Source organism: Pan troglodytes, chromosome 17 (genome assembly GCF_028858775.2).
Source record: "Pan troglodytes isolate AG18354 chromosome 17, NHGRI_mPanTro3-v2.0_pri, whole genome shotgun sequence".
NCBI lineage: Eukaryota > Metazoa > Chordata > Mammalia > Primates > Hominidae > Pan > Pan troglodytes.
This window is the reverse complement of record NC_072415.2, coordinates 31638702-31651032: the sequence shown is the minus strand read 5'-3', so window position 1 is coordinate 31651032 and position 12331 is coordinate 31638702. Positions and strand designations below refer to the sequence as shown.

The window sequence follows — 12331 nt, the reverse complement described above, 5'->3', positions numbered from 1 at the left end:
ATTTGTCTATTTTTCTTTTGTTGACTGTACTTTTGGTGTCATATCCAAGGAATCACTGCCAGATACAATGCTGTGAGGTTTTTGCCCTCTTTTTCTTCAAAAAGGTTTATAGTTTTATATCGCACTTTTAGATCTTTCAGGTATTTTGAATTTATTTTTGTATATAGTGTTAGGTAAGGTTCCTACTTTATTCTTTTACATATGAATATCTAGTTGCCCAAGCACCATTTGTTTAAAAGACTGCTCTTTTCCCATTAAATTGTCTTGGACCCCAAAAAGCAATTGACCTTAACGCAAAGGCTTATTTCTGAATTCTCAATTATCTTCTTTCAGTCTTTATGTCCACCCTTATGTTAGTAATACACTGTCTTGATTACTGTTGCCTTGTGGTAAGTCTTGAAAGTAGGAAGAGTGAGTCCTCCAACTTCTGTTCTTTCTCAAGATTGCTTTGGCTGTTTGGGGCTCTCTTGAGATTCCTTATGAATTTCTGGATAGATTTTTCTATTTCTGCAAGAAACATCTTTAGGATTTTGACAGAATTTCATTGAATATGTAGATCTCTCTGGGTAGTACTGACATCTTAACAATATAAATTTTCTAATCCATGAACATGGGAAGTAGTTCCAGTTGTCTGTCTTCTTTAATTTCTTTCAGCAATATTTTGTAGTTTTCAATGTATAAGTCTTATCTCCTTCGTTAAGTTCATGCCTAAGTATTTTATTCTTATGCTATTGTAAATGGAGTTGTTTTCTCAATTTCCTGAAAGATTCATTGTTAACAGATTGTTCAATTAACAGACTGTTCATTGTTAATGTATAGACATACAACTGATTTCTGTGTTTTAACTTCATATTCTGCTAAACTGCTAAATTTGTTCTAAAAGTTTTTTTGTTGAAATCTTTAGGTTTCACTAAGATCACTGCAAACAGAGATAATTTTTATTTCCTTTCCAATTCGGATGTCTTTTCTTTTTCTTGCCTAATTGCTCTGGTCAGCACTTCTAGTACTGTTAAATAGAACTGGTAAAAGCAGGTATCCTTGCCCTGTTCTTATAAGAAAAGTTTTCAGTCTTTCACCATTGAATATCATGTTCACTGTGGGTTTTTCATATATGGCTTTTATTACATTGAGGTAATTCCCTACTATTCCAAGTTTATTCAATGTTTTTATCATGAAAGGGTGTTAAATTATGTCAAATGCTTTTTCTGGTCAATTGGAAAGATTATGCGGTTTTTCCCCATCATTTTGTTAATGTGGCATATTACACTAATTGATTTTCCTATGTTAAACCATTTTTAACATTCCAGGAATAAATCCCATTTGATCATGGTGTATAATCCCTTTATCATGCTGCTGAATGTAGCTCACTAATATTTGGTTAAGGATTTTTGCATCAATGTTGATATGGTATATTGGTCTGTAGTTTTCTTGTAGTGCCTTTTTCTGGCTTTGTACTGGTTTTGCTGGCTTTTTAGAATGAGTTAGGAAGTCTTCCCTCCTCTCTAATTTGTTGGAAAAGTTTGAGAAAGAATATTAGTTCTTTTTTAAATGTTTGGCAGAAATCCCCCCTGAAACCATAAAGTCCAAGGCTTTTCCTTGTTAGGAAAATTTCAACTATCGATTCAATCTCCTTACCAGTTATAGGTTTATTCAGGTTTCCTATTTCTTCATGATTCTGTCTTGACAGGTTTTGTGTTCTAGAAATTCATCCATTTCATCTAGGTTATCCAATTTGTTGGCATACTGTTCATAGTACTCTCCTATAATCCTTTTTATTTCTGTAGAATTAGTATTAATGTACCCACTTTCATTTCTGATTTTGGTAATTTGAGTCTTCTTTTTTCTTAGTCCATCTAGCCAAAAAATTTGGGTTATCTGACAAAGTCTAGTATTGTTCCCTACTACTAATCTTCTCCATTTGAAGCAGTTTTTTTTTTAATTAAATGATGAAACTGCCCCAAACTACCCCAAATGTCCTTATAACTTAAGCAGATGTACTATGTTTGGAAACTCATAATAAAGACATATTTTTAAAAACTCATCTCCCATCCAAATCTCCATACCTTTACTATTATACTTCATCAGTGGGGGAAAAAAATAGAGTCCACGGCAGATCCAAAATTAGCTCACCTATATCAACATACCTAAGATATCATAGTCCTTGATGCCTTTACCTATACATTAAAGAAGAAACAGAATGTAATCCTACTGAATTCAGTAGGTCAATATATGGAGACAATCAACTTTCCAAAAGAGCTCTTTGAGGTTTCCCTAAGAAAAAGAAATAGGAAACAAAATATAATCTTATCACATGTTCCAAAGGTATGCTATGTACCAAATAATTGTTTGATAACAGCTTAAAACAACCAAAAACTCTGCAATAGTCATCTATGCTACGGGCCAGCAACTTTTCTGTGAAGGGCCAGAAAGTAAATATTTCACTTTTTACAGGCCATATAGTCTCTTATCGAAACTACACAGCTACTTTACTGTCACACTAAAGGAGCCACAGACAGTAAATAAATGAATGGCTGTGCTGTGTTTCAACAATACTTTACAATACAGATGGAGGGCTGGATTTGGCCTGCGAGCTGTAGTTTGCAGACCCTGATCTATACTCTCTTGAGCCTACTTCCTAATGCATATAAAAAAGAAAGGTTACCAAATGAGATAACTAGAGAACAAAATATATTATTTCCTTTATTCTTCTGCTAACTCCAAAGCTTTTAATAAAATCAGATTTTTAAAAAATCAATTATTACCATTTTTAGGTGTAATAAAGTTTTTTAACATTTTTAGGTGTGATAAAGGTGAGAAACTTTTTAAAAGAGCCCTTACGTTTTGGAATACATATTAAATATTTACTAATGAAATAATATGGTATCTACCTAAATCTGCTTCAAAATAATTCAGTAGGGGGAATGGGAGGAAAGGTGTATAGATAAAACTGGCTATGAGTATTAATTGAAGTGGGGCAATGGGTACATAAGATTCATTATACTATTATCTCTACTTTTGTATATGTTTAATATTTCCAATGATAAAAAAGTTGATAAAAAAACAAATCACTTTATAAACAGGCTGGCAAATTATGAATGACAAATCTAAGTGCATCTGCAAAATTAACTATTTTCTCCACTTTAGCACTACTGACATTTAAAGCCAGATCACTGTTGTGAGAGCTGTCCTGAGCTCTGTAGGACATTCAGTAGCATCCTTAGCTTCTGTCCTCTAGATGTCAGCTGTACCTCCTCCACCCACCCACTTGTAACAATTAAAAATGCCTCCGGACATTTCCAAATGTCCCTTGTGGAACCTAAATGCCCCCAGCTAAGAACCAATGTATTAAACAAACTATATAGTTGTTTAATAGGCAATGTTAATTCTTATATCCTAGAAAAATTAAACTTTGATGAACTTTTGCTTTAGTCTTGGGCTGTAGTCTTGTTTGAGGTAGGGTCTCACTCCTGCCACCCAAGCTGGAGTGCAGTGGTGCAATTTCAGCTCACCACAGCCTGGGCTTCCTGGGCTCAGGTGATTCTCCCACCTCAGCCTTCCAAGTAGAAGAGACTATAGCTGTGTGCCAGCACACCTGGCTAATGTTTTATATTTTTAATAGAGACATGGTTTTGCCATGTTGCCCAGGCTGGTCTTGAACTCCTGGGATCAAGCAATTCACCCACCTCAGCCTCCCAAAGTGCTTGGATTACAGATGTGAATCAGTGCATTTGGCCGATATTTATATTTTAACTCAATTTTTCAATATAGTTTTTCCTTTACCAATTGGGAAACTGTGTTCTTAATATCCCTTTTCACACTTCTACAAACTGCACCTGCTTATAATGAATTTTAAAATAAAACAATGCACAAAATGGAAATCCAAATGAGGAATATGGTAAAAGTCCCATGTATCTCACCGTTCTAGTTAGCAGTCAGTTTGCAAACTTCAAAATACATTATTTGGCTGGGCACGGTGGCTCACGCCTGTAATCCCAGCGTTTTGGGAGGCCAAGGCAGGTGGATCACGAGGTGAGGAGATGGAGACCATCCTGGCTAACACGGTGAAACCCTGTTTCTACTAAAAATACAAAAAATTAGACAGGTGTGGCAGCGTGCGCCTGTAGTCCCAGCTACTCGGGAGGCTGAGGCGGGAGAATGGCGTGAACCCGGGAGGCAGAGCTTGCAGTGAGCCAAGATCGCGCTACTACTACACTCCAGCCTGGGCGACAGAGCAAGACTCCGTCTCAAAAAAAAAAAAAACTATTTATAAATATCTAGACTACCAAGACTCACTTCAACTCCCATCATACCATGTTTATAGTATTAACTAACTGTTTGTTTTGTATTTGAGTACAATTAAGAAAAAAAGAGGCTGGGCGCAATGGCTCACACTTGTAATTCCAACACTTTGGGAAGCCAAGGCAGGAGGATCACTTGAGTCCAGGAGTTTGAGACCAAACTGGGCAACATAGTGAGACCATCTCTTTATAAAAATTTTTAAAAATTAGCCAAGCATGATGGCACACACCTGTAGTCCCAGCTACCTGGGAGGCTGAAGTGGGAGAATTGTTTGAGCCTGGGAATTCAAGGCTGCAGTGAGCCATAATCATGCCACTGCACTCCAGTCAGGGCAACAGAGCAAGACCCTGTATCAAAAAAAAAAAAAAAAAAATCTGGCCAGGCATGGGGCTCATGCCAGTAATCCCAGCATTTCAGGAGGCTGAGGTAAGCGAAATCACTCGAGGTCAGGAGTTAGAGATCAGCCTGGCCAACATGGCGAAACCCCAACTCTACTAAAAATACAAAAATTAGCCCAGCGTAATGGTGCACATCTGTAATCTCAGCTACTCGGGAGGCTGAGGCACAACAATCACTTGAACCGGGAGGCGGAGGTTGCAGTGAGCCAAGAACACTCAACTGCATTCCAGCCTGGGCAACAGGGGGAGACTCTGTCTCAAAAAAAAAAAAAAAAAAAGGAAAGAAAGAAAATTACTCTTGAAAAACAGTGCCAATTTCATTCCTAATTCCACAGCCGCAAACCCATTCTACAAAACCTCTCATGTGAACAAAAATCTCTAGAAACACAAATATATGAATAATCCCATGCTGCCAGGTTGGTGATTAAATTCTGAATCTGAAAGCATACTTTAAAAAGAAACTTAGGCAAAAAGAAATGTGGTTTTTCAGCTTCTTGCCTTATTAGCTGTAATCAGAAGGACTTTGGTTTTTCAGTAGTTGTTGCTATTGGAGTTTCTGGATTCACTAAATTAAAAATCAGATATTCAACTCAAGAAATTTCATACCATTCCACCAAATAAAACTAAAATAATAAGAAAATAAAGTAATTATATTCTATATACAAAACACTAAAATTAACTTTAATTACCAAAACAAAACTTGTAACACACACTAGGTTCCTAAACTTACAATCAAGAAAGATGCAACTTAAAAATTACTAGTGCAAAAGTAACATCAAATTATATAATCTCATTCATAAAGACATCATAGTAATAAAACTATTGTATAGTTCATAGATATCCAATATGCTAATTTAAAATTCAAGTTCTTAGGCGTGGTGGCTCACACCTGTAATCTCAGCACTTTGGGAGGCTGAGGCAGGCACATCACTTGAGGTCAGGAGCTCGAGACCACCCCGGCCAACATGGCAAAACCCTGTGTCTACTAAAAATACAAAAATTACCCAGGTGTGGTAGCAGGCGCCTGTAATCGCAGCTACTGGGGAGGCTGAGGCATGAGAATCACTTGATCCCAGGAGGCAGAGGTTGCAGTGAGCTGAGAACACGCCATTGCATTTCAGCCTGGGCAACAGAGTGAGACTCTGCCTCAAAAATTAATTAATTAATTAATTTCAAGTTATTTCTAGGCAGCAGAAAATTCCAACATTATAGATGACCTGTTTACCCTTAAAAACCACAGGCTCTTTAGTAGCTGTCCAACAATTCAAAATACATACAATTAGAGAAAAAAGAAAAAGTAACATAAGACTAGAAAAGGCTTCTCTTTTCCAATATGTATCTTTTTAAATTTTTTAATTAGTAAAATCAGGTTGATCCACCAATTTAGCCCTCAGCAATTCAAGTCCTCATTAAGCACTCACAGATGAGAGTGTTTTTTAGACAAAATTGCAACATTCTGCCTAATTTAAATTTGCTAGAATTTGATTTATTCTAAATAATCTTGCACTATACTAAAATAAGTGTGATTCAAATACATTTTTAGTAATGAGTAGTTAAGACAAAGCAAGACATCCTTCACAATAGAGATACAGAGAGATCCCCAGTCAAGACTCCAATGATATTAAGAAGTGTTTCTCTTTTATAAGAATATATTCTAAATTAAATGAAGCATATATACACACATATGGTGATAAACATGCATTATGAACTCTTCAAATATTCACATTAAGGTCAAGAAACAATAAAACTTAAAAAACGCTAATTCAGTTATGACAAAACAACAACAAAAAAAGTTTCCAACTGTCACAGAGATCAGAAAAGATTCTGACCCAGTGGATTTATATTCCTCGTCCTTCAATTTCCCTAGTATGATTCTTGATTCTTGGATGAGCCCACCTTTAGCTCCCTAAAACATGATGGTTACACCACAGTAATATGAAACTCAACTCCTATCTTTACCTAGGACTATGGCTAAAATATAAAGGATCACAGAAAGACAAGAACTGTTTCAAGTTGCCTCTGTCAGATTTTTATTTTCAATCAGAAAAGCCTTAGTTGGATATTAAATTTCAAAAATAAAAACAATCCATCTCATGATATAGAAGTATTATTTCTAGGAAATAAATGTTTACTTAAAATATTTTTCAAGTTTACTTACCTCTGCTTCAACATCCACGTTTTGCTTCAAAAGTAACTTCAAAATGTCAACATGACCATTCTGACTAGCAGCTTGCATAGCTGTGTGGCCAGCACATTGCCCATTTACCTACATTTTTTAAAAAAAAGAATGAAAGAATGAATGAATAATCAGAAACAGGCAATATATACATACAGTGTAGGTTTAAATCTAGTATACTGTATGATTCCACGAGAATAATTTAGGTTGGTGTTCCATATATCATAGTTCAGATAACTACAGACTTCTTAATTTTGAGAAGGGAAGCAAGCATTGTTTTAAAAAACAAAAGTTTCATTGTCCAAAGAGTTACGAAATAACTGTTAGGCAATCTGCAAAGTTGAAAGAAGGGAGAAAGAAAGGAAGTAAGTTAAGTTGGTTTTGTATATATATTTCTTTTTAGATTAATCTCTGAGTCCATGGTTCAATGAAAAAAAGCACTGAAGTGAAAAGAAAACTTTTAGAAAAGATATTAGCTGCTAGGGATAAATAAATTCAATTCAACAAAAATACCAAACATCAACTTGCAGGCAAACTGCAAGGACAATAAATAAGGATATATAAATAAGTTAGCAAGGTAGTTATATACAACTATTATAAAGCAGTAATTTCCAACCTTTCCTTCACTTCAGATGTTGTGGACATGTATAACTAACCCATGGACATACCCAAGGCCAAGTGCAATTCTTTAATTCTACCCCTTTTACTCCCATCCACAAAATCATTAAAGATAGTTAAAGATGGTAGCTTGGCCACATGTTTATATACTATCTTTCCTGAAACCACACTAAAATGACAATAAAATAATTTAAAAGGTAAAAATCCATAAAGATAAAGGGAGAACATTAGAAAACAAGAAAAAGTAACACATTTGTGAAAGAGAGAAAACAAATGGAAAAGCATTATCTGACTTTAGAAAGAACAGGAAGCCACAGTGTAAAGAGCCCAGGGAATCCCAGACAAACTCAAAGCCTACAAACACAAGCACATCATAGGTAACAAGGGGAGCCTCAGGTATAAGTCTGATGTGCAATGGTCACACTCCAAGCCCACTACTCAAACTCAAGGACAGAACACTAGCTGCCTGCATCTCATCCCTAGACAGGAAAACTTGAACAACTGTAGAGAATAGATTGCTATAGGATGGTATTTAGAGATCCCCCAAAACTCTACACACCCAATCACCATAATGCAAAGTCAACAAGTCCAAGTGAGGAGAGCTATCAATCAGCTTGTTAAGGTCCTATTGAGATATGAATGGACAACCAAGGATTGGAGATTTGTCCCCTCTTATAGAAGAACAAACAACCAAGGATTACCAGATATCTAAGGAATGGCTCTGACGTGAAAAAGTAACTTAGAAGAGACAAAAACTTAAGCAGGCACAAGAAAATGTTTTCTTATAAAGACCTATCATTAGTATGTTCAGTAAGGAAAGACATGACATTGTATCCTCTTTAAATACCAACATGATACTATCAAAAGGAATGTGAAAAGAGCAACCAAGAAAAGCTTGAAATTTAAAACTGATGGAATAATAAAAACCTTGGAAAAAGGGTGGGAAAATTAAGCTAAGGAACCTCTCAGAAAAGGAGTGGAGGAAAGAAAAAAAACAGGAAAAAAAAAAAAGAAAATTCGACGAACAGTCCAAGAATAACCAATAAAATAACTAAAGAAAATTTGCAGATATGAATGACATGATTTCTAGTTCTAAAAAGTCAAATGCCTAAAGCAATAGATGAAAACAGATCCACATCAAGGTGCATCATTGTGCAAGTTCTTAATGCTAACCAAGACAAAATATCATCACGCTTGAGAGAAAAAACAGCGTACATGTAAGATCAGGAATCAGAATGGCTTATATCTTCTCAATAGTAATTCTGAAATTATTCTACAGGAAAATGACTTCTAACCTAGAACTCTATTCCAATCTAAAACTTAATTGTGAAGTTAAAAAAAATTCAGATATTAAAGGTCTATTTCCCATGCATCCTTTCTCAGAAGCTAATAAAAACCTTACTTCACCAAAAAGAGAGAAAATGTAGAAACAAAAAGACAGGGGATACAGAAAACAAGAAATCCAACACAGGAGAGAAGGGAACCCTCAAGATGATGGGTGAGAAGACACTCCAAGTGGGCATCCAGTGCAGAGGACCCTGTTCAGACGGAGATTATCAGAAGGCCTAAGAGAAATGTCTCCCAGAAGATGAAAATGAACACATTTCATCTGTTGTACCTAAATGTCTCGAGCAATTGAGGTATGTTACGGTTAAAGAGGAATTTAGGAAGAAATTAAGTATAAGAATACAGATTACTAACAAATGAAAAAATATAAAAATTACGTGTAAGGTAAAGAGGGACTGGGAAAGACCACAAGTAACTTTTAGGAATGAAGGAAATATTCTACATCTTAATAGACGTGTGGACTACGTGGGTGGTATGCATTTGTCAAAACTGGCTGATCCACATATTTCACTGTATGGAAATTATACTTCAGTTTTTTAAAAATGACAACTGTGAACTCCAATTAAAACAAAAAGTTAGGCAGGAAAACATAATCTAATATACTCCACAGCATGGCTATGAATGTCATTTATATAACATACACAACTAATTTTAATCCAAACAAAATTACAATATAACTACATGATGAAGCTAGAAACAGTATGTGTGTGTCTTGTGGGCATGGGATGGAAGTGGTGAAATAAAGCTAAATCCTCACCTTCCACAGTGAGGTATCAAAAGATCCAGGAAAGGAAAAGGTAAAGGAAAGGAAGAAAGAAAATTAAGACATTATAACAGAGGTATACTGGTATGTTACTGGAAAATGTAGAGGTAAATATGAAGGCTATCAGCCAGCTAAGAATAGCTGCCTCTGTAGAACAGGAAAATAGGGGTGAGAAAGAGGAGATGTTATTTTTCATAACAAATCTTATAGAACTGTATTTTCCTTTAAATTTTTAGTACTATAATGTTCTTAAAAAATAATTTTAAAATAATTTAGTAAGTAAATGAAGAAAAAACTTAAGTACAGTAAAACCTAAATCTGCTTGACTGGAATACAAAGGAAATCCGACTATCTTTCAAACACAAAAAATACTTGGTACTTCAACATTTGAAGCAAATTATTTTTACATAGCTCATAACCAATCGACAAATTGCTGTGCTGTATTGCTACAATTGATTTCTCTATAATAAAGCTAACATGTCGAGCTTATAGGAGAAATAAGACATTAATACTTCACAATTATAGATCTCATCTTCAAACTGTCTAGCATACTTAAAAACAAACAAACATCCAAAGAAAGGTATGGCAACAAAAACCCTTACAACACAGTGAGAATGATTCAAATTGTCACTCCAACTACAACTTCTTGGCTGACACCGAACGTAATACTGGTGCCAGCAAGGTATCAATGCCAAAGCCAAAGCACAATGACTAGAATCAAAACTGCCCACTTAAAAGATAGCTTGAATGAATGGCAAAAACACAACATAACCTAGGAAGAGTTATAAAATATATGGCCTTTAATTCATCTGCCTTATAAATTGTGAAATAGTCAACTATCACTGGGGTGGAGAGGAGTTACATTAAATATTTTGAAAAGAAGGATTGAAAATTGCTTATATACACATCTGCTATGTACTCACAAAAATTAAAAATAAAAAGAAAATTGCTTATAAAATTCACTAAAATATACTTAGAAGATGTCATAAAATGATGTTTACATGAGGAAAAAAAAAAATCGCTGAATTTCCCAAAAGGATACTAGTCTTTAAAAACCAAAATGTAAGTGTGTCAATCATAACAAAGGTCATAATGTTAAATACAAAAATGTCTGTTTGTTTTAGAAATGCACACTGAAGAATGTCTGATGTCTGCTTTAAAATACTTCACAAAAACAAGAAAGAAGAAATAAATGAAGCACATCTGGCAAAATCTTAGTAATTGTTGAGGATAAGGTTCATTATACTATTCTACTTTTTGCATGCTTCAAAATAATTTTTAAAATGCTCACATCCACATCTGGTCTTTTAAGCAAATCTTCCACTTTAGCAACATCTCCATTGGCAGCAGCCTTAACTAATTCTTCATTGAGGTCACCAGATTCTTGGGTTTCAAATAATTTCTTCAGGAGTTGTGAGAGTCTTTCTGTAAAGCATCAAATAAAGCTGCTAATATAGGAGGATCTCAAACCTTAACTACTAAGAAACAAGTATTACCCAATATTTCTATAATCTTTTCCTATTTTATTCTTTCCATCATTAATGTTATTTTTCTACCCATGCAAGTTATAATCACTACATAAAAAGCTGTATTAAATGCAAGCCCTTAAGTATTCCAAGTTTTCTCCAATTCATGTATATCAAATTATAATTTTAGAAAAAGTAGTGCATTATATACTAATAATAATTCAAGATTTAAAAGTCATCATAAGAAGTTTATGAATAAACACACTACCATGGGAGTACCACAATGATACAAACTTCCTTTCAGGTTTTAAGGACACTACAGTGACTCTCAGAGCTCAATACTATAGACTTTAAAATAATTCAACAGATTAATGGTTATGATCAAAAGTAACAATCTCTGTAATATCTGGGGACATAGTTTAGGGTCAAACCAATTTTCTTTAGGTTGAAACTGGACATCTAAGTGCTAATAACTTTCAGTAAGTGCCAAATGATTGGTTTTGACAAAAACAACAATGAACCAGGGATGAATATACCTAAACCCTTTCATAAGATATTTTTTTCTAAATAGTATCAATCAATACTATTTTTTCTAAATAGTATCAATCAATTAAATAATATCAATCAAGCTACAAAGCTCTAACTCCTTAATTCTTGGGGTACTTATTATAAAGCAGAGAAATCACAAAATAGGGCAAGGGACAAATGACAAAGTGGGCCAAGTCCACATAATTTGAGAGTAGGCTATTAACTGTCCTTCACTCTTTTACTTTGTATGTAGTCAACCTACTATGGTGTCATTTAACCTCAAGGTAAAAATAAACACTGGATTTAAATGTTAAGCATACTAGCAAATTACAGCAGGAAAGAATAAACAAAAAGGCAGAGGAAGCAGAAAGCAGGATAAAAATAAAATTGGAAGTCACTTTATGTTTTCCTTTTGTTTCTTACTATTTATAGTTATAGTTCTATCTCCTTTTCTGGATGACAACATGTACACACAGTAACTTGTAATATGTTGTAAAATGAACTGAGTCTGTGTATACAAAGCTGGAGCACAGGAAAGAAAGACTATGTGAAAGAGTCAACTCAAGCATCCAGGATGTTCACATTTTAGCATAGTTTCTACTCACGGTAGCATGTATAACAACTCATTAAATGGTAAGAGAAAAAATAACTGATATGTAAAAATATACAGGAAGGAAAGCCATCTGCTAGCAATAATGTTGGAAATACAGAAAAAATAAAGAAGTCTAAGAAAGTG

At 34.6% G+C, this 12331-nt stretch overlaps 1 protein-coding gene across 2 annotated transcripts in view; it reads right to left on the bottom strand.

Moving 5' to 3' along the window:
- The window catches only part of MIB1 (MIB E3 ubiquitin protein ligase 1), a 134454-nt gene that overhangs the window by 61007 nt on the left and 61116 nt on the right, over positions 1–12331 (bottom strand). For both annotated transcript variants that reach the window (XM_003315867.6, XM_063796028.1), the window contains 2 exons: positions 10893–11026; positions 6856–6963 (listed from right to left, as the gene is read on the bottom strand). In XM_003315867.6, the coding sequence (XP_003315915.2) occupies positions 6856–6963; positions 10893–11026 (242 nt within the window). The remainder of the gene's footprint in view (positions 1–6855; positions 6964–10892; positions 11027–12331) is intronic.